This window comes from Lagopus muta, chromosome 8 (assembly GCF_023343835.1).
Source record: "Lagopus muta isolate bLagMut1 chromosome 8, bLagMut1 primary, whole genome shotgun sequence".
NCBI classification, from domain to species: domain Eukaryota; kingdom Metazoa; phylum Chordata; class Aves; order Galliformes; family Phasianidae; genus Lagopus; species Lagopus muta.
This window is the reverse complement of record NC_064440.1, coordinates 23,165,023-23,192,343: the sequence shown is the minus strand read 5'-3', so window position 1 is coordinate 23,192,343 and position 27,321 is coordinate 23,165,023. Positions and strand designations below refer to the sequence as shown.

At 40.5% G+C, this 27,321-nt stretch overlaps 1 protein-coding gene across 9 annotated transcripts in view; it reads left to right on the top strand.

The window, feature by feature from the left end:
• The window catches only part of PIKFYVE (phosphoinositide kinase, FYVE-type zinc finger containing), a 64,769-nt gene that overhangs the window by 31,557 nt on the left and 5,891 nt on the right, over positions 1-27,321 (top strand). For 6 of the 9 annotated variants that reach the window (XM_048952841.1, XM_048952836.1, XM_048952837.1 and 3 more), the window contains 28 exons: positions 513-693; positions 1,964-2,038; positions 2,991-3,098; positions 5,871-6,011; positions 6,580-6,706; positions 7,286-8,472; positions 9,767-9,867; positions 10,968-11,039; positions 11,785-11,956; positions 13,222-13,400; positions 13,939-14,052; positions 14,966-15,074; positions 15,186-15,340; positions 15,933-16,023; positions 17,090-17,150; positions 17,510-17,653; positions 17,810-17,930; positions 18,389-18,520; positions 19,081-19,176; positions 19,893-19,976; positions 20,683-20,774; positions 21,593-21,757; positions 22,330-22,389; positions 22,870-23,046; positions 23,734-23,837; positions 24,084-24,212; positions 25,365-25,626; positions 26,832-26,911. In XM_048952841.1, the coding sequence (XP_048808798.1) occupies positions 513-693; positions 1,964-2,038; positions 2,991-3,098; positions 5,871-6,011; positions 6,580-6,706; positions 7,286-8,472; positions 9,767-9,867; positions 10,968-11,039; positions 11,785-11,956; positions 13,222-13,400; positions 13,939-14,052; positions 14,966-15,074; positions 15,186-15,340; positions 15,933-16,023; positions 17,090-17,150; positions 17,510-17,653; positions 17,810-17,930; positions 18,389-18,520; positions 19,081-19,176; positions 19,893-19,976; positions 20,683-20,774; positions 21,593-21,757; positions 22,330-22,389; positions 22,870-23,046; positions 23,734-23,837; positions 24,084-24,212; positions 25,365-25,626; positions 26,832-26,911 (4,519 nt within the window). The remainder of the gene's footprint in view (positions 1-512; positions 694-1,963; positions 2,039-2,990; positions 3,099-5,870; positions 6,012-6,579; positions 6,707-7,285; positions 8,473-9,766; positions 9,868-10,967; positions 11,040-11,784; positions 11,957-13,221; positions 13,401-13,938; positions 14,053-14,965; positions 15,075-15,185; positions 15,341-15,932; positions 16,024-17,089; positions 17,151-17,509; positions 17,654-17,809; positions 17,931-18,388; positions 18,521-19,080; positions 19,177-19,892; positions 19,977-20,682; positions 20,775-21,592; positions 21,758-22,329; positions 22,390-22,869; positions 23,047-23,733; positions 23,838-24,083; positions 24,213-25,364; positions 25,627-26,831; positions 26,912-27,321) is intronic. The other 3 variants (XM_048952840.1, XM_048952842.1, XM_048952839.1) reach the window with 2 other exon arrangements.

Here is a 27,321-nt window from a genome sequence, read left to right as displayed (position 1 = left end):
GTCAATCGAGATGCTCTTCATTTTGTGGTGTGACAACTGGGTATGGCTATTTGGAACGTGGCTTGTCTTTCTCGTAATTGATGCCACTGTTGAAATGCAGCACTCACCACCTCTTTGCACTCACATCCACTGTTTGATCTCCATAAACACTCAGCAAGTGTCAGAATGCCATTTTTTTTCCCCATGGAGGAATTCAATGACAGATCTTTGCTTCATACTTATTTCAGTGTGAGACACCATTTTCTCTGCTGCCATCTGTCTCATGGCAACAAAATGTCATGGAATATTGATGGGAAGGTTCAGTCTCTACTGCTCTGTGACCAACATCTGTTTGACATTGTGGGTCAACATAATAAAATAAGAGGCATTACTTTTGGAGCAGTGTGTGTCTGCTAAAGTGAAAGAGAAGAGAGTTGACTGTAAAAATTTCTAAGATCCATATCTTCAGATGACTTCCTGTTTTGTAAATATTAAGTAATTAACTTTTGGAACATGACTTTTTTTGAACTCAGCTCTGCTAACCACAACCACATGATGGCGCTGCTTCAGCAACTTCTGTACAATGAGTCGCTGTCACTGTCATGGAGGGATATCATTGTACCTGTGGTCTGTCAGGTAGTTCAAACTGTAAGACCTGATGTCAAGAACAGAGATGATGACATGGATATCCGCCAGTTTGTCCACATCAAAAAAGTAAGTTTTCCACACTGGGTGTAGGGAAAGACAAAAGGTGAAGCTTCTGGCAGCACTCACTGTTTCAAGGGAAGGGTTGTCACCTCCACACTCAGCTTGTCCAGTGGTGTAATTGGTTCTTCTGGCCTTTGAATAGTGTGAAGTTCTAGGAAAATTTGTACAGAAAGAGTTATGCAAAAGGTGCTTTAATGCCCTGGAGCTGACCTGTTCTTTCAGGCTTTAGGCCGCAGAAATTAGCAAAGAATAGCACCTCTGTAATGACTTGCTTCCTTTCCTGGCTTCTACTTGGTTTGTACTGAGATTATAGAGGTACTTAGCACAGTATAAGTAGCTTGCAAAACTCTGTGTGGCAATCTATTGCCCTGTGACTTCCCATTATGGAGGATTTAACTTGCTGGATGTGAAGTACAATGACTTTCTTCCCAGAGGAAAACTTGATTGGCAGGGAGGGTGCATCCAGTTTTACCAGGTGTCCCAGTGATGTCATTGTTGAACTGTAAGGCTGGAGTTGTGGCAGGTAGAGCTTTTTCTGAGAAGCTGATGTGAAACTAACCTCCAGGAAAGTAGTGTAACTTGAAGCTCATAGGCTCAGGCTTATTTTTGCATGGTAGAAATTTGCCCTGGGAGGCCTCTTCTGTTTGGAAGCAAGATAAAATATGAGGAGAGCAATTCTGTAGCATCTCTTGAAGCAGAAACAACTGATGCTGCCTCTCTTGAAACCCAGTTTGAAAAAAATCAAATGTTCAGAGATGAAAGCTCTCATAGGTGTCTTCACATGTCACTAAATGAAACATCTTATTCAGGAACTTGTTTCGTGTTGTCTATTGCTCCTGTGGTTGGTTGTGACTGTTGGCACAATACTCATTTATGTTTGAGCAGTAGGTAGAGGTTTGTTCTTTTCTATCATCGTTCTTGTTTGTGACTAGTGAAAATGGTTTGTACAGAGGCATGTGCTCCCTGTGGCCTGTAGAACTTGAGTTTCCTCATTATTTTCCAGGGTATGTTTGATTTCATAAATACGTGTCTTTTAGGAGGGGCCTGGATATCCTGGAACTTAATACCTGTTTTCATGCTTTTGTCCTTAGTTTCCACGATTCTGACAAAGAGTTTTGTGCCCAGCATGACAGTGTATGATCTTTAATCTGATAACTAAGGATGTAGACAAAGCTTGTATGCTAGCCCCAATGGCTGTTCTTTTAGGTTTACAATGTCTAAAAATTATTGAAATGTTTAACAATATTAAAGTGTTCAACTTCCTTTGCTCTGTTAGATCCCTGGTGGAAAGAAGTTTGACTCCATGGTGGTGAATGGATTTGTATGCACTAAGAATGTTGCACATAAGAAGGTAACTTGTTCAAGTGCTGGCAGTAGAATGTGCTGAAGTGTGCTTGTGACTTTCTTTTGTGTTATATGCTGCTCTCACCACTTTCTCCAGTTTGTTGAGCTCAGAAGCAAGGAAGCATTTCTTTTCAAAGCTATTTTCTTTCAGATAAGACAGTAGTGGGAGAGGGAGAAAAATCTTCCCTCACGCATTTGTAGCAAAATATCCTTTCCATCCCTTTCACTCCAGAGCCATCTAATGATAGTCTGGGGAAGAGGAGAGTCAGGGAGACCTTACAGCTCTACAACTCCCTGAAAAGGAGGTTGTGGTGAGGTGGGGGTCAGCCTCTGCTCCTGTATAACTAGCAATAGGACTAGAGGGAATGGCCTCAAGTTGTGTCAGGGGAGGTTTGGGTTGGATATTAGCAAAAATTTCTTCCCCAGAAGAGAGGCACTGGAACAGGAGTCACTGTCCCTGGAGAGGTGTTCAAGAAATGTTTAGATGTTGTTCTAAGGGACATGATTTAATGGGGAGGTGGTGTTGTTAGGTGCGCAGTTGGACTGGATGGTCTTGGAGTTCTTTTCCTGCCTTGGTGATTCTATGGCTGCCCCAAGTTCTGGACAGAAAAAAAGACCTTTATGGTCCTGATTTATGTGACAGTACAGTTAAGTGAATCTTTAAACAAGGCTAGAGATCAAGATTGAAATGATCCACCTGGAGGCTCTAAAGTATATTGAGACTTAATATGTGTACATGTATATACTTAGTGCTCTTGGAGGTGAGTGCAGAAACCTTCAGCGTTGCAGTCTTGCTGGACAGTAGCTGTGAAATTCAAAAATCTGGGTGTAACTTAAGTAGATGGCGTAGGAAATAGCAAAGAAATTTTGCCTAAATCCAGTCATGGGTAGTCTGATGTAGCATTTTTCCTTTCTGCCTATCTCTTTTTAAAAATCGTTGTTTTTCTATATTTTTTTAGATGAACTCTTGCATAAAAAATCCCAAAATTCTTCTGCTGAAGTGCTCAATAGAGTACCTTTATAGAGAAGAAACAAAATTTACCTGCATAGACCCTATAGTACTTCAGGTAAGAGTATGCTTTTATTGGTTGGAATTGCTCAGGGTCTAGTGATTCAAACAAAAGACAGTGATCAGTGCACACCTTAGCTCTTCAGTGTGTAAAGTGCACTTGAGTTAGTGGAATCGCACAGGAAATAAAGAGATTTCTTTTTGTAGTAGCCAGCAAGGAAAAGTTGTGCTAAATAGAGCATGAACTTCTAGTCTTCTGCTGAGATTCCAAGAGATTTATGAGAGGGCATCTGGAGTTGCACATTTTGAGAGCAATTTTATGATCCTTACAATTAAATGTAGTAGTTCAGAAAACATTCCTCAATTTCAGTGATGCACTCCGTAAGAACCATACAATTCAGCGGCTCAGAGCTAGACATTGTTTAGGTGTGCAGAGAGGTATTAAGTGAATATAGGCTAGATTTAGGTTGTACCTGTGCAACTTTTTTTGTCAGGCTTGAACAAATGGGACAACACCCAACCTAATGAAGCTGGTGAACTACAAAATGTCACTTTGGAGCTTGTGCTCAGCCCTTGTGAACAAGGAAGTGCCTTGGGTATGAAAACACTGAGATAGGTGGAGTTTTTGTTTAATATAGTGCATGTCTGCCTGAGGATCAGTTTTCAGATCTTTTCCAGGATACTTGTAACACAGGCATTTTGTGCTTTACTGAGCTTGGGCCATAATGTTAGTAATTAACTATTTCCTTCAATTGCATGCGATACCACTTCCATTTAGTGCTTAATGGTAGGCTTACAGGTGTGAAAGCTTTGGCAGTAAAATTTCTCAGCACAGTGAGCTGTTTTCCAGTAGAAATTTAAGCTGAGACCTGTCCTTGGAGTGGGACAGAAGCATCTGCTATTCTTTATGACTACTGGTTGCTGTGATGTTTCAGTGCTTGCTTCAGAAATTGATCATAGGTATTAGTCTGTGTTAAAGCTCTCTAGGGCTGAGAATACTTCAGAAATCCTAGGTCAGTTGAAGAAGTCAGTTTCTATCAGTTGGCAAACTTTCTTGTGATGCCTTTCTTATGCCCACAACCTCTAAAACTTGACTGATGTGAGCCACAATAACACACTTGCAAATACCTGGCTTCAGAAGCTGTACCTTCCCTTCAGCAGTGTAACTGATTAGTTCTGATGACTTTGCAGCCATATTTTCTTTTTGTGCATGGTAGTGAGGGCAGATAGTGAAATGAAGCCAGGCGATGGGCATGGCAGATTTAAGGACTGAGTCTCTCAGGGTCATGAAGAGATGCAGCATTTGTATTCTGTGAGTGAATGGAAGCATCCCTGTGTGACACTGCTCAACGTTTGCATTTACCTGAAGGTGGAGAACATAATATTGCAAATGACTTTTGTTTAAAATGCTCTATTACTAGCACCTTGTGAACATTTTCCATTGGGATTGTAAGGTACGTACAGATTTTTTTTTGTTAGAATCATAGAATGGCTTGGGTTTGAAGGAACCTTGAAGAATTCCACTGCAATTCCATTTAATTCCACTGCTCTGGACAGGGTTGCCAACCACTAAATTAGACTTTAAATCAGATTTTCCAGAGTCCTAGGCAACCTGACTTTGAATGCCTTCAGGAATGGGGCATCCACAAATTAATCTGGGTAGCAAGTGTCTCACCACACTGAGTAAAGAATTTCTGCCTAAGATCTAACCTAAATCTTCTCTGTTTTAGATTAAAGCCATTCTGCCACATTCCCACTTAGTATCAGACCATGTAAGAAGTCAGTTCATACCTACTGAAGCATGTTCTTCTCTCTCATTTATCAGAGGAGGTACACTCTCCTTTTCCTGTCTCTTCTGACCATTGTACCTGTACAATCCTTAAAGTTATTTTTCACATCCCTTGTCAAATTCATTTCTTCACACCTTGGTCTTCTTGATCCCATTGCTGCACATCCAGATGGCATCCCTGTGCTCTTCCCATGTCATGTGTACAGGCAGTAGAATAAGGGATGCTGTCCCTATTTTTCCTCAGTTTGACCAGCAGGTCCTTGCTTAGCTGTGCCAGAGAAGCTGTGCCTTCTCTACTTGATTTCTTGTACCAGAGAATGAGAAGCTCTTGTGCTCTCAGAATGGCATCCTTTAGAAGCTGCCACCTCTGCTCCACTCCTTTGTCCCTAAGGAGAACTTCCCAGGGGATCTCATCCAGTAGTTCCTTGAACAGCTGGAAGTCAGTTCTCCTGAAGTTCATGATCCTGACTTTGCTTTTTTTGCTAGGCCCTTGTTCCTTCAGATCCCAAGCCTAACCAGGGCATGATCGCTACAGGGTGCTTCCAGTCTTAACCCCTTTAATGAGTTTATCTGCACTGATGACCACCAGATCCAGTAACACTTCTCTGGTGAATTTGTCTAATACCTGTACAAATAAGTTAGCTTTATTTAAGATATTTGAGTTTCATATGGCAGAAGGAAGAACTGTTTTGTAGAGAGTGACCTACTTTATCAAGAGCAGAGCTGCTGACTCTGGACTGTGTTTACAGAGGTGGTTTCTGCTGTGTGATGTGTCTGTGCATATGTAAAAATGTTTGGATTCTGCAGGTCTCTTATTTCAGATAGTCATGTATGATTAGGGCACAATGATACACTGAATGGTGTGCTTAGGAGGTGAGGAAATGTGCACAATGGAAAAAAATAAATATCTGATTTCCCTGTTTCATAGGAGTGGTCAGTATATAAATGAGAAAGTAGTGTTAAGTATTTAGTGTTTGGGTTTTTTTTTTTTTCCAGACAAGTTTGCTCTAGTTAACTCCTATGTGGTGTTTATGTCTGCAGGAGAGGGAGTTCCTGAAGAACTATGTGCAGCGGATAGTTGATGTCAGGCCTAATTTGGTCCTTGTTGAAAAGACTGTGTCTCGAATCGCCCAGGACATGCTGCTAGAGCATGGTATCACCTTAGTCATCAATGTCAAGCCGGTGAGTGTTTCATGTCAGAGTCTACCTTACAGTGGAACTCTTAACTTCTCCTTGTAGCAGGCTCCTTGAAGAAAGCACAGAAAAATCATTTATTTTCTCTCCTAAACAAACCACGGCTTTTCTTTTAATGGCAATTCAATTCCAAGACATAACAGGTAAACCTAGAATGTAACTTTTCCTCCTGCTCTCTGCTGTGCCCTTGCTGGCAGGTCTTTATACTGAATTGATTCAAGTTAATTCTGACTCCTATTTGTCACACATGCTCAGTGGTCCCCTGCGATCCGCAGAAGGCCCTCTGTTGCTGTGAGGCAGGGTGAGCCAAGCAGAGTTTGTTGTCCTGACAGACAGCCCTACACTGACTGCACTGTGTCTCCTGGAACTTCCTTCACTTGAATGGGTTCAGTTGTCTTCATGAAAGGGCTTGACTTTCTCTCTCATCAGTAATATTTGTCAGAACTCTCTTAAAGTCTTATTTGGGGATGGAGAGCGATTGGATGACTAGATTTAACTCAGAACTTAAAAAATAAGAGGTAACTGTAGATTCTTACTGTTCTTCTCATTTTCACAGCAAGTTTTAGACCGTGTGAGTCGAATGACTCAGGGAGACTTGGTGATGTCAATGGATCAACTGCTGACCAAACCACGTTTGGGAACCTGTCATAAATTTTACATGCAGGTGTTTCAGTTGCCCTATGGTAAGTAAAGCTTGTTGTATCCTGCTTTGTGTGCATGAGACGCTGTGTTTTGTTCTTCTTAACAAGATCTGAACAATCACGTGCTTTGTGTGATCAAGTATTATTATTCTTCCTATTAATTTCTTTTCTTTTGCTACAACCGGGAATAAAAGTGTTGTTAATAATATTAATAAATATAATAACATTAACAAAAGTGTGGATGAAAAAACTTGATCAAGAAGTGCAAGGTCTCCCTATCTTACTAAGATGAGAGATGTTTGTTTTTAATTAGGTTGGATTGTTTCTTCTAAATCTTTTTTTTTTTTTTCTCCTGGTTCCACTGCCCTGGAGTCCACTGTTCAACTTCTTATTTAAAATAGGAAGGGTTAACTTTAGTGCTAGATAAGATTTCCCAGGGTTTTCTCAGCAAAGTGGTGAAAATAGTGCAGAATAGAGATTTCATGATCGCTCTGTGTACCTGTTCAGCAGCTTAGCCATCCTCACTGTAAGTAATATTTTCACAAAACAGGATTGACTGTAGTTGTTATCCTAATGCTTGTATTTTGCTTTTCTGTTTTTTTTTTTTGTTGTTTTGTTTAGATCAAACAAAAACTCTAATGTTCTTTGAAGGGTGTCCTCAGCACCTGGGTTGCACTATCAAGTTGTGTGGTGCTGCAGAGTATGAACTGGCCCGTGTGAAGGAGATCTTGATCTTTATGATCTGTGTGGCTTATCATTCCCAGCTGGAAATCTCTTTCCTTATGGATGAATTTGCCATGCCCCCTACTCTCACCAAAAACACTTCCTTTCACTCCCTCATTGAGGAACCAGGAGATGAAAATGAACAACAGGACCTGTTCAATGGTGAGGATTTCAGCACGACAATCAGAGACATTGAACCCTCAGCTGAAAAGCTTCCTGTGATCTCTGAATCAGTGTCATCTGATGAGGTCACCCTGCTTGAACAAAGAGGTTTATTTGAGAGAGGTGACCAAGAAAACAGTCAGCTGGAAACAGTGCCCTCAAAACAGCAAGAGCACCACAAAATGGAGTCGTCATTTCCAGTGTTTCACTCTGTACCTCCGGTAGTGCCTGAAACATCTCTGCTCCCCCTCCATGGCATGGACCAACACTTGGTGACTCTGGACAGCCAGCCACTAGAGCCTGTTCAACAGGCAGATGATCTGCAGGAATCCAAGAATCAGATGAGAGTCTTCAGAGACCCTCTCCAGGATGATACTGGTTTATATGTTACGGAAGAGGTAACGTCTTCTGAGGATCGTCTCAAGACGTACTCCGCAGCATTTAAGCAAGAGCTGAAAGATGTTATTCTCTCAATTTCTCCTGTAATGGTGTTCCGCGAACCGTTTCTATTGACTGAAAAAGGCATGAGATGCCCTGCTCGAGAATACTTCCCTGAGCAGGTTTATTGGTCTCCTCTCCTTAACAAGGAGTACAAGGAGTTGGAGAGTAGAAGGAAGAGACAGTTATTGCGGGATCTCTCTGGACTACAAGGGATGAATGGGAGTGTCCAAGCCAAGGCTATCCAAATTTTACCTTCCCATGAGCTGGTCAGTACTAGAATAGCAGAGCATCTAGGTGATAGCCAGAGTTTAGCCAGAATGCTGGCTGACTATCGAGCCAGGGGAGGGAGGATACTACAGAGAAGCACAGATCCCTTTGCCCAAATTAAGGATGTATCCAGTGTCCCTGCTGGAAGAACCGGATGCAAAATTGAAGAGGATGAGAAAGGACTGGCTCAAAATGAATCCTCCTGGTCTCATAAGGTAAGATCTATGCTATGCAAAACACAGTTACATCTGTTTCCCCTGGTAATACAGAACATGTAGTCTTTTATGCCAAATGTTGAACCAGAGGCTTTTTTTGACTAAAGTCAAAGCCATTTTAGATTGCAGTGCTCTGGGCACTTAAGCTAACATAACCAAGGACTAGGTGAATATGAGAGAAACTGAATGGGGAACTGACTGCAAAATTTCCCTGAGAAGGGAAAAGCTTGTGAGACTCAGTTTAGTATTGACTATTCAGCTTAGCTGCATATGACTGATTCCAGAGAATGTGGAGGGGGGCAGAAACTTCTTTTTTTCTGAAGCAGCTTTTCTGTGCTTGTACTGATTTCTAAAGGTGTAAGAGGGCTTAATGCCATGGAAGCAATAGTAGACTGCAATTACATTCAAATATTTGTAAAGTAGTGGGAGATTTGGAGAAATATGATAGTGGCTTAATGGAGGGAGTGGTATCTTGTCAGAAATTCCCAAGTAAGACAGTGTACTTGAAACCAAAAATATTTGAAGACAGGGGAAACTGTTATGACAGCTGCTGATTTGTATCTGTGGTCTTGGGACTTTCTTGCACTGGGAACTATACACAAAAAGGTGTCTATGACAAGAGTAGTAGAACTGGTTTCTTGTAATAGCAATAGGTTTGGGTCCTGAGCCACTATTAGCCCCTAAGTTCATGAGCAGAAGTCATATTTTAATGGATGCTTAAATATACACCTGTGTAGCTTCACAGGCAGTAGTCTTACAGGCTGTAGGAGTAGCCATTATTCTACTTGTCTGTGCTGTTTTAAATTTACTCAGTGATCAAAGAAAATATTTGGTGACTTCATAGCTCTGTAAGGTGTGGAAAGGGAGATGGTTCCATTCTGGCAGCAAAGTGGTAAATCCCTTCACAGAGAAGAGCAGAAAATTGGAAGCCTTTCTGTAGCTGCAGTAAGTGATTAACGTATAATGGCAAAGATTTGCCTTCAAGTTGTGCTAAAGCGTACAGTGTTTTGGAGATGCTGCACATCTGTCTTGGGGCTTTGATTGTTTCCTGTTTTTGTCTGTTTAGCTTCCTTTCCACAGTAGCATATATGCATACACTGTTTTTATTACACATACTAGTTATGTTCTTCTAAAAATGGCCAGTTAATACTTTTGTCTGATAATGTAAAGTGAATCCGTGGAAAAGGAATAAGCAGGAATTTGTCCTTAAATCTATCAGAATATAATTCTGTCATTGGTCGTGTGTGGATGGAGATGTCTGTAACCAATGAGTGGGTTGTTTTCTCTCAACCAGGTGGATTGCTTGAGTCCAGTAAACCATCAGAGGCTCTGTGTTCTCTTCAGTAGCTCTTCTGCGCAGTCCAGCAATGCTCCAAGTGCCTGTGTCAGCCCCTGGTAGGAAAAATACTCTTCTGTAGCTTGTGTAGTTGCTGTCTTCTTTCCAAAGACAAGGTCAGTCCTTGCATCTTAACATATTTCACTGAGGACTCCTTTGTAGGTTTTAATCATTCTCTAATGGGAACTGTTGCCAAAATTTCCTCTTGCCTGATCAGGTGGATCCAGAGCTGCATCTCACAGCCTTTCTAATCTCAGGCCTGAAGGAGAAGGCCCAACATGAAACAGAATGCTTTAGTTAGATCTTTGACTGCAGAGATCTGTATGTGTAGGGAGGTCACTTCTTTAGGCTGCTCTGTGAAGAAGAGTTAGTGTATATAAATAATGTCCAAGCTTAAAGATAATAATCTCAGTATACTTAGGGGTTGTATTACTGAGAGTGAGATTTGAAAATACTGCTGTCTTGCTTATAAAGTCAACAATGTTAAGACTTTCATCTACATTTTTAGCTAAGAGGGCTGTGACTTGTTGATTATGCAGAGCTTATGATGTGCTTTCATTGCTACTCCTTGGACAAGTCTTCATGTTTCATTGTCTAAACCAAGTGAAATTTTATAGATGCATTTCTTGAAAAAGAAGGTCTCGTTCCTATAAAAGCTGAGGAACGAACCAATGAAGGTGATAAGCTCACTTAAAAGCAGCAATAAAATGATGTAATTATATTAGACAGAAATATATGAATTGGCACTTCAGTTGATATTTATCTGTTAAGTGTCTTGGTCACTTCAGATTCTGAGAAATAAAATGCTGCTGTTAAATTTTATTCAAGTACTTTCAGGCTTTTTTCACCTTCTAGATGTGCTCTTTTTGTAACTGTTCGTATGTTAATGTTCTATGCCTAGGTGTTCTTGAAAATATTCTTCAAAAGTACAGTTGAATTGTATCCCACTTTTAAATATGAAGTTGAAAGTTGTTCCTTGTATCTCATTAGTGAACTTGTCAGCAAGAACTTGGGGATTGTAAAGGCTTGTAGTGGGGAAGCCTGTGAGTGTATACAGGGCTGAAAATAGCCAAGCAAAAGGTGCAGATCTGTGCACCTGCAGGCCATTGCACAGTGGCAGAATTCTTCCTCTAAAGCTTTTCTTCCTTCTCTACTTTAGGATCGTGACCATGGAATTCTACGGAAAAAATGACCTGACTCTAGGGATTTTTCTGGAGCGCTACTGTTTTAGGTGAATTAATTGTATATCTCATTCTAAACCAAATAGAGTGTGCCATGTTAAGTGAGTCACTCTGTCTTCATAGTTCCAGTATTTTTTTTTTATGTGAACAAGAAAGTTGTTGGTTTTTTTTATTTCAACTCTTACTGCATTTGAGAAATTTCCTATTTGATTCTGGTACCTGAGGAATTCTGCATTGATTTTTCTGATACCAGTTTCTGTGGTGACTTGAGAGATGACCATTCAAAGAAAGATCGTGGATTTTTCTGATCAAAGAGGTTATATGGCACTATTTTGCATGCCTCTTCCTTCGGGATCTGAAGCTTTAAGATTTTGAGGGCTCCTTGGCATATTTTTGCCCCCCATAGCCTTTCCTCTGGTACATTGCCGAAATGCTCTTCTAATTTGGTATCAAGCACTTCTAGTGTGTGTGTAATATGTTGGTAGAAACAGATTCAGTAATAGAAACAGTAAAAAATAAGGAAAAAAAAAAAAAAAGACTGTGATAGCTACCAGTATCCAGTTACTATGATGTGACCAATACAGATACTGCTGGCAGGGGAGACTCCCTACATGCTGTTCCTAAATGAGAACAGTAAGCTGTGCAGCAACAGCTTTCGTTAACGGCTTAGGAAACTTTTTATAGAAAAGATTAATAGTACTGTGACATTAAAAGCCATACTAGATGAGTTGAACCAACTCTTCAGCAGTGTGTTGCATACGATCCTTCATAGGTGTTTCCGTTTTTCTCTGTAAGGCCTTCATACCAGTGCCCCAGCATGTTCTGTGAAACGCCAATGGTGCATCACATTCGTCGCTTTGTGCATGGGCAAGGATGCGTGCAAATTGTGTTAAAGGAGCTGGACTCCCCAGTCCCTGGGTACCAGCACACAATTCTTACTTATTCCTGGTGTAGGCTGTGCAAACAGGTAAGGATGAGAACTTAAGAATCAGTTGGGTGTGTATGGAAAGATGGGATTGTACAAAAGCTGTTACAAAAGCTGGTGCCAAGTGGTCCTGTTTGTCTACAAATTCCTCCTGTAGAATTGGAAACATTGAGGATAAAATGTAGTATGATGCAGGTATATTGCAAAGTATCAGTCCTGAAAGGATAGGCTTAAGTGAAATTGATGTATTGTTGGTAACAAGTTTCTGACATAGGAAGAACTAAGGCTGTCCTTTCAGAGGTGGAGAGCATTGTCCCTTCCATGTTAATCTGTGCAAGCATCAGAAGAATGTGTGTGTGGGAAAGGGTAGATGTTGAGACCTCCTGGCTTAGTAATTGGCTAAACCCACTTGGTATTCTTTGATCTGCTTTGAACTGGACAGTCTGCATTGAGTCAGTGTGAAGTCTAGACTTCCTTTAGTAGGCATTAGAAAGTAAATGAAATCTTCATTAGAAAGATGAAAAACCACAACATAATAAGACTGTGTATTATCTGAAACTTGTTCTTTAATTAAACTAAGAAAAACATTACCAGCTGGATATTCTTCTCTAGCCAACCTTTCTGTAAATCTTAGTATCCTTCTAAGAGAGATGAGTATAAAAAGATTCATGCAGTGCCTCAAACTCAAAACATCTTAATTATCTGTGCTAATGACTCAGTTCACCTGCTTAATAGTGGCTTAAACATAGGTGTTGGACTTAAAGGTATCTAAAAGAAGTTAATGTAGTTGCTGAAGGCAAGCCCTACAATCCTTATGTATACACTGCCCTACGCTGCTTGTGTATATTCTGTAACCTTTTATTACTGTGTGCTCATGTAAACATTAAGTTTGTAGCTATTAAGTGTAAATGGCTGCTTCAAGCTTGGAAGCACTGCTGAGGTTGAAATACACCGCAGAGTATTTGTAGATGAAGAATCACTAGGGAAAAAGTATGTGATGAAAACACTGCTACTGACTGGTCTGCTGGAAATTCTCTGTATACAAGAGTAGCATGCCAGATAGAATGATGTGTTTGTGCTCCCCCAGCTTAGTGGCTGTTAATATCAACTGGCATTTATTGTTTATCCAGTTTATTGTATCCATCTGTGCATTGTTTAGCTCTGTATAAACAATTTTTTAGTTGTTTTGGTATCTTTTGGGGTTATGACTGCTTCTGGTACTAATAATTACTAGATTAGAGTCTAGATTAGCCTGTCTTATTTTCTGGTTGAAGAGTGAAATTAAGACACTTTGCTTTCATTTTCAGGTGACACCAGTTGTTCCTCTTTCTAGTGATTCTTGGTCTATGTCTTTTGCAAAATACCTTGAGCTGAGATTCTATGGGCACCAGTACACACGAAGGGCCAATGCAGAGCCTTGTGGTCATTCAATTCACCATGACTATCACCAGTATTTTTCTTACAATCAGATGGTGGCATCTTTCAGGTGAGGTCCTCTGGTTATTAATAAATGAATTTGTTCTCTAGTACTGTGTGAAGCACGTGGCTCTGACAAAAATTCCTTGAGTCTGCATGACACAGATTGTGTGCTGGCATGCAGAGTGCATTGTAGCTGCCATCACTGTGGTGGATGAGGCAGACAATATTTCTAAGAATAGCCATAGAATCATAGAATTGTTGATAAAAATACTGAAGAGCGCCTGTCCCAAGGCAGACTCATGGTGGACACCACTTATGACCAGCTTCCTCCTGGACATAGAGCCACTGACAGCAACCTTGTGGCTATGACCATCCAACCAATTATTTATCCACCTAATAGTCTAGCCTTCAAATCCATCTCTCCTATTTAGAAATAGCCATGTGACATGGGGCTGTGAATTGTTCCAGTAGATGATGCTGAAGGGAAACACTTCTGCTTTGCATAATCTAGAATACTTTCAGAACTCTATTCTGAAGCTGGAAGAAGTTGTGCATATACCTCCATATGAGGAAAATTATTAAAAGTTGTCACATTCTCTTCTCAGCTACTCTCCAATCCGTCTACTTGAAGTATGTGTCCCACTACCCAAGATCTATATCAAACGGCAGGCTCCGCTGAAAGTTACGATTTTGCAGGATCTTAAGGACTTCTCTCAAAAGTAAGCTTTGATTTTAACTTATTTGTATTTTGGACTTCATAGCAAAACACAGAAATATATGTGCTGACATAAGTAATACACTTGCTAAATATTCGTAATTAAAAATAAATGCATTTAAAATCATTACTTTTCTGGTTGGATGTATTTGTAAGGGAGAGTAGCACTGGAGTGTTCTTTCCTATCTTTACCAAATTCCATCAATACTAATTCTTATCTCTTTGTCTGTTGCAGTTTAGCTTAAGAATCTTGTCTTCTACTGGCTGTGTTTATTGTAATCTGACTGCTGCATTGTTATGAGTGATCTAGCATATTTCCATACTAATAGACAGTCTAGAATGCTTTTGTAGTCTGAGTCGAACTGCTGTAGGCGTAGACACCTTCTAAATGTAGGAACGAAAGTGTGGAAGACAGGCATGGTGGAAGAAACTATCTTAGTTCTAACCTGACTGCTGTTTGACCTGATGGCAGCTTTCCTATTTGGCTGACTTCTTCATGACTGCCTGACTTCAGAAATTGTCTAGTTTTGTTGAGAATGGAAATGTTTTATTCTCTCTCATCCCTGCCGGTGGTGTTGGTTTAGCTTGCAGTCTGACAGTCTCCCCAGGCACCAGTAGCACAACAGTTCTGCTCTGCTAGTAATGCAGTTGTGACCTTTCAATTGCTCTCTGAAAACTTCTGCTGCTAAGAATAAGCTGTGGTGAAGGATGTTATGGTGTGTAGTTCAGAGATTTCTACAGCATGGATGGACTTTTTTCCAAAAGTCAAGGTGAATTCAGTGGGACATCCTACTGTGCAGAAGGCTGTCATATATCATCTTTTGTATTCTGAAACTCGAACTGTTCAGATTTCTATTAAAGAATGTTGAAGTTGTTTCAAGTAATCACAGCTTAACTCTTTGTATTCCTGTTCTCAGGGTGTCACAAGTGTACCTTGCTGTTGATGATCGCCTTGCTTCTCTGAAAACTGACACTTTCAGCAAAACAAGGGAAGAGAAAATGGAAGATCTGTTTGCACAAAAGGAGGTAATGGATTACTTCTGAATTTACAGAGCATAGGCTTTAAAGGTGTGGAGAAGCCAGTTGGATCGAGCGTTATGCTGTGTGACAGAATGCTGACAGTTTTTGTTTTGGCAGATGGAAGAGGGGGAATTTCGAAACTGGACTGAGAAGATTCAGGCAAGGCTCCTTTCATCATCACTGGACACACCTCAACAGCTTCAATCTATTTTTGAGTCTCTGATTGCTAAAAAGCAAGGACTCTGTGAAATGCTGCAAGCCTGGAATAGTAGGTAAGAGAAGAGATGCTGTAATGGTAACATCAGTGCTCTGCTGATACTGCAAGGGAAGAAGTTCTATGCTTTTTCTCCCTCTAGTGCAATTACTATACATATACGTAGTGCTGAATACCCTTTAATGGCTGGTTGACTGGAACAGAAAATTGTTTAAGGCTGTGTGATGTTGTAGAGCACAACTTTTATCTGAGGCGGGAAAGTGTCATTTGAACCAAGGTGGAAGATGGAAGCATGTAAAAGCAAGTGAGTGAAATGGTCTCAGGTGGGCACATGCCAAATGAAATGCTTAAGATGACTTATTTTTCTGTTATTTTGAAGACTTTGCACTCATACTGTAGAGTAGCTGGGATGTGGTGTTTGCAGTGTCTCTTGTTGCTGTAGTGCTAATCAAGGCATGAGGAAAAGATTTTCTTTGGCCATAGAACGCGGCTTCAGCACGTGTTAGCAGTCATCTTAGTTTGTGTTAAAGGCTTGTGAAGGCATGCTGGGTTGTATTCTAATATGGAGAAACATAATTTTTGCCTTTCAGAGCTAGTATGTGTAACCTGTGTTTTGAGTTTATTTTTTTTTTTTTTAATTTTTTTAAAAGGTTGCAGGATCTTTTCCAGCAAGAGAAAGGGAGAAAACGCCCCTCAGTACCACCTAGCCCTGGAAGACTGAGACAAGGTGAAGAAAGCAAGGTACAAGCAGCAGGCTGGACATTACTTAAACATTTGTTCTGCGGGAGCACTAATGTCTAAAGTTCAACTTCAGTTCACTTTAATAATTAGTTAACTTGTGTTACTGCATTGTTTAATTTTCATATGTAAACATCTGAATGGCGTGTTGTCTACTCTAGCTTCTTCTAAAGACATAAACCATAAACACATAAACCAAGGTCTATATTCTACAGAAGAAGATGGCTGAGAATATGATATTAGTGTGTTTTTCTCTTATGCTTCTGGACAGTTGAAATGAATGCTCACAACAGAGCTGTGCTCGTCAAGGTTGTGTCTAGATAAGAGGTTGTCTTGTTAGAGGCTGGACTGGATGAAATACACTGAGAGAAAGCGGCACAGGAACTATTATCTATTAATGTTATTCCTTATGAAAGAGAAAAGGCAAAATATCAGGAGAGGCAGAGCAAAGAATGCAGGGAGAATGATAGTAAATTTGTAAGTTTGTCCCTAATTTGGTGATATCTGTGGGAACGGGCAGGGAGGATGTGTACATGATCTTGAACTGTTGCACCTCTGGCTGTGTGTAACGATACAGTTGCCAGCATGCTGAACAACTGCCTTTGTGGAGCTGATACTCTGAGGAAATGTCCAGACTGCAAGGTAGCACAATACAAGTGTTGCACAGGGAGGCTGACCTCCCAAATGGGTAGCTAGCAAAATGCACAAAGAAACCTGGTAGCACTCTGGTTTGCTCAGCTGCATGCATTTGTGTCCTTTCCACATAAAGCACTCATTAATGCTAAAACATGCTTAGCCTTCAGTTAGCTGTAAGCTTATGTAGAAGAAGAGTGTTATCTTTAAAGCAGCATGTAGAGGTGATAGCAGGCATGAGCAGTCTTGTGAAACTAGATTGCTGTTGCTTTGTCTCTTTCATATACTGGTAGAGGCAGTGATGTGCTGAATCTGAGAACAGTGGGTAGGAATGCTCTGCTGTGATACATCAGGTTTTGCAGTTGTTCCACAGCGAGGAAGGGATATAGCTTTAAAGAGCCTGGTGTCAACATTGATCACCTGATGTTCTTCCTAGATCAGCAGCATGGATGCTTCCCCACGCAATGTTTCTCCAGCACTCCAAAATGGAGAAAAAGGTACATTATCTATTTTTCTTAAGATATGAAAAGATGTTTGTAACCCTTTCTCTGGCAATGCGGGAGTCATAACTGAAGATCTGCATGGCATGTGGGATGTGCATCTATTCCTTGAGGTGTTGGTATATGATGAGACCCTTCTTTACTGGGAACTGAAGACACTGGGTGCTTAAGTATATTCATCTTGTGGAGCTTATGTGTACACTGATCAGTGCAGGTTGTTTTGCTCTGGGTATTCCTACCTGCTTTCTAAGTAAAAACTTCTTGAAAGTAGACACTGGTGATGGCTTAGCCTGAAGGCAAGCAATTTTGCTTCTGATAGCCATATAAAATGCTTTCCTTTGTCCTTAATCTTCTAGAGGATCGTTTCCTGACTACTTTATCAAGTCAGAGCTCCACAGGCTCCACCCATCTTCAGTTGCCCACTCCTCCAGAGGTTGTGTCTGAACAACTAACTGGTGCCAACACACTTTCTGAACAGGATACAACCAGTAGCTCAGAAGGTACAGTTCATTTTTGGTCTTGTATTCGTTATTGTATTCACAAGTGTATAAGATCTACTTCGAAAATGGCAAATATGGTAACTTTGTGGTCTACCACCTTGCTCCCAAATGTACAGTGTAAAGTTTGTGGGCAGACTGAACTTATCTCTGTTTCAGATGTGTTTGATGGACACTCACTGGGATCTACTGACAGCCAAGTGAAAGAGAAGTCTACTATGAAAGCTATTTTGGCTAACTTATTGCCTGGGAACAATTACAACCCTATTCCATTTCCCTTGTAAGTACTGCTTAATACATACGTACAAACAAGTAGCCTGGTAAAACTGTAGACAGAGCTATGCGTGCTTTTTTTGCTTTGTATATAATTTAAGTCATTACTGGGTTTGCATCCAAATAAGCTGATCTTCCGCAAGACAAGAAATTTCCTTTCCTTTCCTAAGTGTTTGTAGGTTGCCCCCTTTTCTTATTAGTGACCCAATCCTTCTTCTATTATACCCTTGTAGAATCGTGGGCTCTGCCCACTAGGTCACATCCTACTGCCCAATGCAAAGCTCAAACCTATGGTCCTGACCCTTTTATCAGATTCTCTTTTTCCTAGTAGGCATGCCACTCCATAAGTCTTTTAAGAGGGGAAAGAGAGGTGCTTTCTAACTTGCTTCAGGGAGGGAACAGAAATGTCCTTCTGTAATAAAGACTTACTAAAGCTACATGCCTGCTTCTTCTTTTTGCTTCCAGACCTCTCCCAAGGGTTGGACTCAAATGGGCATTGTCTGGGTGTAGGTCAGGTTCAGTGGCTGCTGCATGTGCCCTCAAGTCCCTCTCACGTGAAAATGAGCAGGCTGGAAAGTTTTTTCAGCTACTCTGTCTGTATGTGTTGTAGTGCTTCTTGTTTGACATGAACCTAATGTTTGGCAGCCTAAGTTTAAAATCTGACTTCTACCCTGAGGTAGCAGTGGAGGTCACGGGCTAGTAAGGTACAAGTTAAATGACAGAATCTTATAGGGAAGTTAAAGAAAATCTGATGGAAACTCAGGAGGCTTTGGGGAGGTTTCTGAAATTTTTTTTTTTGCCTCCTAACTTCACTTTGCAGACTATTCTGTAGGACAGTTAAAGCAAACTGGCAGGTTTTAGTGCCAATAGAAACAGTGGCTGCTAAACAGAAATAGACTTTAACTAGAGCTGGTCTTCTGATACTAGAAGCTTGCTTGACGTGATGATTGCTCTAACACATTACCAGTCAGATTTAACCACACAGCTAGCTATGAGTGCGCCTCTTGGGAGACGCTGATCTGGAACGCTTTGGCTCCATGCTAAGACTTGCAGCTTGTGCCCAGAGTGCAGTGAAGAGATTGGGTTTTGACCAAAAATTAACCTTTTCATAAACTTCTGTGCTCTGCTAACAGTCTCTGTATTCCATTTTCATCCAGTGACCCAGATAAGCACTACCTAATGTACGAGCATGAACGCGTACCTATTGCAGTCTGTGAGAAAGAACCAAGCTCCATCATAGCTTTTGCTCTCAGGTACTGGTGTTACTTGCTCTTCATCTGAAACGTTATATTCTGGAACTTTTCTGTGCAGGGAATACTTAAATCCTAGTGGGAGGAAACAAGCATGACAGTTCAATCGCTCAGCTGCTTTGAGAGTTTCTGACAGAGCTGAAGTTGTCTACTTATACTGCTCAGATATGGAATGTAGGCTTTCCAGCTTTCAGTTGGATTTCAGGCTTTTTCTACCTGCAAACAAATGATTTAATTATGGTGTTCTGTTGAAGCTAATGGTGATAGAAGAAGAAATAAATGCAGTGAAATAAAGTGAATGAAGTTAGCTCAATTCTCTGGTGTGGAGACAGTGCAACTGAACTAAGGAAACTGACTGACTATTTGTAAAACAATCTCTCCCTTGCCTGCCTTCAGTTACAGCAGCTCCTGCTACTGCTCAGCTCTGCAAACCAGCTACTTCTGTAAACCTTGGAGCTTTCTTGGCACCAGGCAATAGACTTTGAGTAGCTCATTCTTAAACTGCAGAAGCAACAATGTTGAAATTTTTCCCACAGTATGATCTGAAGCAGCAGCTGTCATAAAGGAAAGAATCCTAACTGTTAGGAAAAATAATGGAAGCATTTCCTACTGTAGGTTTGTTTGCTGTCTCTGAACTGAATCTTTAAATTGGTGTAGCAGGGTTTCCCAGAGAAACTTTTACTTATTTATTTTCATTTCTTTATCTTTTTCTCCTTCAGTTGCAAGGAATATAGAAATGCCCTTGATGAGTTGTCCAAAGCATCTCCAAAAAACGGTACTGAAGAAGGACTACAGGCAAACAGGTTAGATGTAGGGACTACATTATATGGAGGAAACTATAGTAACCAAGTAGTTGTTGTAAAGCGGCCACAGGGAGGACCTAGAGAATATGCCACTGTTAGTATCTCTGCATTCTGATTGGAATCTGGCTCTGCTGGCTCACTCACCTTCCCTTGACCACATGTGTGATAGGAAGCACTGGCCTTGTTTAACTTGCCTGTGATGATGGAAGCAACTGTTGCTAAGGTGCTCTGAGAGGTTTTGTCAGAGAGGAGAAAATGAACAACTCTGAGGAGTTCTGTATTGTCACAACTTCACACTGTATCCTTTTCCCTTAGCAGCATGTGCTGCTAGGCATGGAGGAGAAATAACTAGAATCTTAGTATCACCAAGATTGAAAAAGATCTCCAAGATCATCCGGTCCAGCTGTCCACCTACCATCAGAATTTTCCACTGGACCATGTCTCTCAGTACAGCATCTGAATGTTTCTTGAACACCTCCAGAGCTGGGAGCCCTGGGCGGCCTATTCTGACTGACTTTATTATTTCCTAGTGTCCAATCTGAATCTCCCCTGCACAACTTGAGGCTCTTCCCTCACGTCCTATTGCTAGTTGCGTGGGAGAACAGGCTGACCCCCACCTTGTCACAACTCCCTTCCCTTTACAATGGGAGTAAAGCAGTAGTGTCTCAGCTGTTTGTTGCCCTTACTATGACATTTTTCCTTGCAGTACATCAGATGGCAAACCAAAGAGTGGTAGTCCTGTGCGCCTGCCTGAGGCTAACATGGGTCCTTCAAATCGTGCTGCTGAAGTGGAACAACGTAAGACATTTTCAAAGTCCTGTATATGATATATTAATTTCTGACTTCAGTCTATTCAATCTGTTTGAACTCTTCTGAAAGTTGTTATAACAGAGGAAATGCGGTCTGAGTACCATCATCTTGTTCCAGCTGGGCTTGCTGAGTTTTGTCCTATTTAAATTGTGACTTGTCTTGCAGTCAACTTGATGTAGAACATATTGTATTTTTTTATAAATCTCTGTTCATAATAGCTTTCTCTGATTCTTAAGAGATAATGTTACCATACTATGCTTTAATGTGTTATTGCTATATAATGGAACATAATTTATTCTTGGGCCGAACATATGCAGTGGGGCATGATGCCTTTATGTTCTGACCTCTTCAGCTCTGCCTTGTCTAAAATGACACCAAATATTTTCAGATAGAGAGGCAGGTCCTCACACTTTTTGTGTGGCTTTGGGATGCCAGTGGAGTAGGCTTTTGTGTTGTAGTTCTCCTCCACCATTTTCTTTATGGCTTGTGCTACAACTCCTGTTTTGAATTGTATTTGTTGCATTTGAAATGTTGATGCTTCAGACAAGCAAGCAGAAACAGTGACTGGAGCTTGTATTTATTGTTCTTGTGAAGTGTGCTCGCTTGAATGACTCCATCATTCCACAGTGTCATTCAGAACATTAAATCTGCTGAATGGACAGTGGTTGCCTGAAGAATTGCAGGTTTGCTGGGTGATGTCACCCCTCCAGTTAGAACAATGAATGGAGAATGCTTGTCTGACTAAAGCCTTTATTAAACTGCTTCTGGTAATGCCAATACCATCTTGTTTATTCTTTTTGCTGTAGCAAAGAAACCATCTAGTGTTTTGTCTTTCTTCCGTGGCACGGGAGGGAAGAGCCCAGACCTGTCTTCCCAGAAGAAGGAGACCTTACGTGGTGCTGACAGTGCCTATTACCAGGTTGGACAGATGGGTAAAGAGGGAGTGGAGAACCAAGGAGCAGAGCCACAAGGTACAAGGCTGCTGCTGTTGAATCCATCTTCTGTTTTGAAGTGCTAATTCTTCGAAACTTCTTTCATACTTAAAAGGCCCAGAATACATTCCAGTTCATACTTCTTCAGTGGTTTTAACATTTTCCAACTGCAGCATGCATTGAAAACACATGACCAAAGCACAAAATGTAGATTTGTCCTAAGGATTTTGCTTTGCTTTTTAAAAGAAATAGAAAAATAGGGGTTTTTAAACCCCTGTGCCTAAAAGGACATTGAGTAGTTTGAATATAAATTGATTTCAGTTTATCAGCCCATGATATCTGTTATTTTAGGAGTTATCTCTTCCTTGCTTCCTGTTTAACTTACTGTTTATGCTCGTGCTAAGCAAAGAGAGAAAACAAAGAGAAAACTTGTGTCCTAGGAATATCAGTATTCTAGCATACGTATAAGTGCTGCTATGCCTCTAATTCTGTAGTTGCCAGTGTATTCTTGAAGAAAAGAAAGTAATTTTCTCATAATACAGATTTACAAGCATTGTCTTGCATAGCTCTTTAAATGATGATGATAAGGAAGAAGTCCTTTATGCTTTCAGATGAGGTGGATGGAGGAGATGGACAGAAGAAACAGCTGGTGAATCCCCATGTGGAACTCCGTGAGTTTTACATAATAACTTGAAGTCTGTGCGGACAAAACCCTTTTTCCTTGTGCATGCAATGAAAGTCTTCAGGTGGATTGCTCTATCTATAGCATTTCACATGTTTTTATTTTTTCTTACATAGCTGTATGAAAGAGGAGAGACAAAAAACTAATAACAAGGCAATACCATTTTTGCTTGCTCTAATCCATGTCTAATGCAAAAAAACCTGCATGATCTGCTTTCCTCCTCCATTTGGCTTGTCCCTTTGGTGTCTATTGGGGGCTAACCTAAAGGAGGTTGTTTTTTTTGTTTTTTTTTCTTTCCTGCGAACCTCTAATTTAAATTGTATTGATTTAAGTGCCCAAGGTACAATAGGTATTGGAGCAGGCTGTTAAAGGAAGTAATATTTTTTTTGACACATTATTAAAATCTGCTTAAGTGTCATCTCAGGTAGTGAGATTGCATACTGTTACTGAGGAAGAAGTTTCCTTGCAGAGTTCTCAGATGCGAATGCCAAGTTCTACTGCAGGATTTATTATGCTGGCGAGTTTCACAAGATGCGTGAAGTGATACTGGGGAGCAGTGAAGAGGACTTCATCCGCTCCCTCTCTCACTCGATGCCCTGGCAGGCACGAGGTGGCAAATCTGGGGCTGCATTCTATGTGACTGAAGGTAAAGACTGCTGCCTCGTCTTTTAGAATTAGAGGGTGGTGTTTAGAGCTGGTGATGATTAGTATGTTGTGTAATCTCTGATTACAGAGGATTGCTGACTGTGAAGTGGTCAGTCAGAATGGAAAGTTAGGTGGGTTGTTTAGAGTATTCAAAATCAGATTTTTTTCTTGCTTTTTTCACTTTTTAAAAAATTAACACGCAGGAGGAAAAAATGGAGTTCTATTTTCAGTATTGGCAGCTAGAGAGTCCAGTTGAGCAGAAAGGTGATATTCTGCTAAGTGGATTTCAGTAAAAAAATTCAGTATACTTCAAGGAAAAATCTGATTGTTGAAGATACTATTTCTGATCATCACATGGCATACAATAAGATTTCCTTGTTTTCAACAGCGTTTAATTTTAGTCTCTTGCTTAGAGGAAGTCTTGAATGGAAGGGTCTGTAGGCTGCTTTTATTGTATTCATATAAGGAGCCCATAACATTGAGTTAAATCAAACTTAGGCAGTCTCTTCTTTCTGGCTTACCAGCAGATTCAAATTTAGAATATAGCCAGAAAAGAATTAGAATATCTTCGGTAGCAAAGAGTTTAAGAGAATGGCAGTCTTTCAAACTATTTCAGTTGTATGGCTGTTCTAAAGAACTTGCAAAAAAGTGTCACTCACAGTGTATTATCTGTCTGATATTAAAACAGATGATAGATTCATCTTGAAGCAGATGCCTCGCCTGGAAGTCCAGTCATTCCTTGACTTTGCTCCACACTACTTCACTTACATCACTAATGCAGTTCAGCAGAAGGTATTTTAAAAAGTGCTTTTATGTTTGGTTGTGTTCTGTATTTTATGGACCAGTATATGTTCCCATTAACCATTTTCATTGAAGCAAAAAGAGTATCTGTTGGGGGATGAGTTGTATTAAGAACATGTTCAAGATGAAACATGGGAATTTCACAGGAGATTCTAAGCTGCAATGCACAGTGGTACTTCTGAGATCTGATTGCTTGCCTGCATGCAGAGATCTTACCCAGAGTCTTTCCTTAATCAGAAGCCCACAGCACTGGCCAAAATCCTTGGGGTGTATCGAATTGGATACAAGAATTCTCAAAACAACACTGAAAAGAAACTGGATCTGCTTGTCATGGAAAACCTTTTCTATGGAAGGAAAATGGCTCAGGTAAGACCATGTGTGACAGAGTTTATGTTCCACTGCAGTGCATGCTCTTTCTGGACTGAGAGCAATAGCAGACTTAATAGTAATTATCTTTTGCATATGCTCTAAGTTGGCAGTTAGTGCCTGTATTTATGTGATCCTCAGTAATATGATGACTAGATTGGCTCGTTCAGATAGCTGTAGTACATATTTCAGTTGTTAAGTCTTACTTGTCCATGAATATCTGATGTCTGTGAGAGCCTTACCAATTTAATTAACAAAATGCTACAGTTTTTTGTAAAGCTTTTATGAAACTAACTAGTATTACCTCCTAATGTATTTAAAAGGAGAGCCTTACATATGGTGACAGTGAAGGAAATTATGTACTAATGCTTTGAACCCACTGTTCTGTCTCTGAACTGTTTCACGCGTGTGATGAGGTCTTGAATTCAGCCTTGCTTTTTAGTTAAGGGAGAATGGCTTTTATGAGGCAGTAGAGACCTTAAAGTGACAGGAACAGTCCTCTTCAAATACTAAGTTGGTGCTGAAAAGGAAACTGAAACAAATGTTGTCTTCCCTCTAGTGTCTGACATCAAATAGGTGGGTAGTTACAGAAATAAAGATTATGGACTTTTTCCCTGGAGTTAATCAAGTCTTGACTTGATCGGCCTATTCTAACTGGACATGCTTCAAGTAGAGCGCTGGGCTAGAGACCTCCAGAGGTGTTTTCCAGTCAAGAAAGTATTCTATGATCTGTCTCTTGTCTTGTCAACCCATGTTAAGTGATTCATCAAGCAAGGACCCACCTCCCTTCTTCAGTGCCTTTTGCTGTTGTCAGCATTTGAGTATATAAGCTGGCTAGGAAACTGAGTTTGCCCATATGATTTAAAAATAGAGGTACGCGTTTTCCCTTAGGTTAGACTGAACACTGATGAAATTACTTGCCTAAAATCTGAGATTTAAAGTTGCAGAGCTTTTGTATAGATTTACGTGCTACTTTCCACTTAGGGAACTGTTGTTTTTTTGCTGTATTAAATTTTGTTTGCTACCTTCCCTGTAGTGAGAAGGGAAGGGCTACCTTGCTGTGATCTCTGCTCAAACGCTGCAGTCAAGCATGTTCAAGTCTTTAATCTTACAGAAGAAAGTGGAAAATGTAATGCTGTTCTGCATTTACAGGTTTTTGACTTGAAGGGCTCCCTCCGGAATAGGAATGTTAAAACAGACACAGGGAAAGAAAGCTGTGATGTCGTTCTGTTGGATGAGAACCTTCTGAAGATGGTCCGTGACAACCCTTTGTACATCCGTTCCCACTGCAAGGCTGTGCTGAGAGCTTCTATACACAGTGATTCCCAGTTCCTCTCCAGCCACCTCATCATAGACTATTCCCTGCTGGTGGGTCGTGATGATACAAACAATGAGCTGGTTGTGGGGATTATTGGTAAGTTAAACGTTCCTTTTGCTTGCTTTTGTGAAACTCCTTTCTTCTGATTTCGGAAGAGCTCTTAGAACTGTATCACCACCACCCAGAGATGTGTGTTAAGAAAGCTTGTCTCCCAGCTGCTGGAATACTGCCCTCATCTGTTATGAATGTTCACAGTGAAGGCAGGAAGTTTTGTTTTTCTCCAGCTCTTATACCATTTGTGCTGTCATTTGCATTAGTGGAAATATATCTGGGAAACATTAGGAAGAATATATACATATGGGGCCTTACAGGTAGTGAGAAAACAATCAAGTTGATCTTTAACCTGCACTTTGACTCCAGTTGAAATGGAATTACCTGTGTGTCTTCGTATGTGTTTAATCTTTAAAGTTAAGGTCAATAATATTTACGTATCTGTTTAAATAATAACTTCAGTGGAACAGATTTGAGTAGGAACAAACAGTGAGAAGTAGGGGTGGAAGAGGGAGATCAAATATTCTGAAATCACTCGCGATCTTGTAGCCTGACTGGGATAATGAGTGTCAAGCAGGTAATTCCCTTGCCACATCTTCTGACTTGTGTCTGGAAAGTAGAGTGCCATGTTTAGGCAAGTAAGCTAGTTGTGTGCAAAAATCTTGGAAGTGATTAACATCATCTTCACTTTTGCAGACCTGAGTGTTTGTATGCTCGTAATCATTAAGCACATTCTTCTTAAACTGGTTTGGAAACAGTTCTGATCTCTTTCTTCGCAGCCTTATTTTCCAGAGTCATTTGTATTTCCAGTCCTCCACTTCATGAGATGTAAACTCTTAGATTTGCAGGTGGCTGCATTGATGACGAATGCTATTAGCCTAAATGGCTAGGTATTCAAGTTTCGATGCTACTAGCAGCTGTAGAAAAGTAATGGAAGCTGGTACAGCAAAGTGAGGCTTCTGATCTGTTTCTAGTATGTTTCTAGGATGAAGGTCAGCTAGTGACTTTTTTTTTTTCCTTTCTTGTAGAAGTAGGACATTTAAGCTGTCATATTCACCCCAGCCAAATAGAATGAATAATCTGAGAAGTGAAGCTGCTGTTAGGGTGAACACCTGAGTCCTTCTGGCTATGGAAGCCTACTGTATTTTCTTCTCTGTTAAAGGAGAAATTATGCATTTTAGAACAACACTACTTGGGTTGTAGCAGGTATGGCATGTCTGTGTATGGATTTCTTTTTTTTCTTACAACAGACTATATTCGCACTTTTACCTGGGACAAAAAACTTGAAATGGTGGTGAAGTCAACTGGTATCTTGGGGGGACAAGGTAAGGTTGTAATTAAAAGCTTTATTTTTGTTCTGTTTACTTTTTATTTAGCTGGAAGCTTCTAATAACTGTGCTAGTAAGGCTGCAACTTCGTCCGTGCAAAATTGCACTTTAAATTATGTGGAGCAGAGGAAGGAATAAAAGCTTTCAGAAAAAAATCATGTATTTGTCTGCTTTCATGATAGACTCTTGAGGTACTCTAATGCCTGAAAATGAGGTGTAGCCATCTACTTATCAGGCTGTTCTGTTTTGTTTCATGGTTATCCAGTGCTCACAAAAACAGAGGTAGCAAATACTAGCAAAAAAGCCCTTTCTGCCTGGTTTCAGAAGAGATTGTCCGAGTCCAGCAAATCAAATATAGTCTGGGATTTTAGTTTGGACGAGTCCTTACCAAATGATTGACTGCTGCTACCCA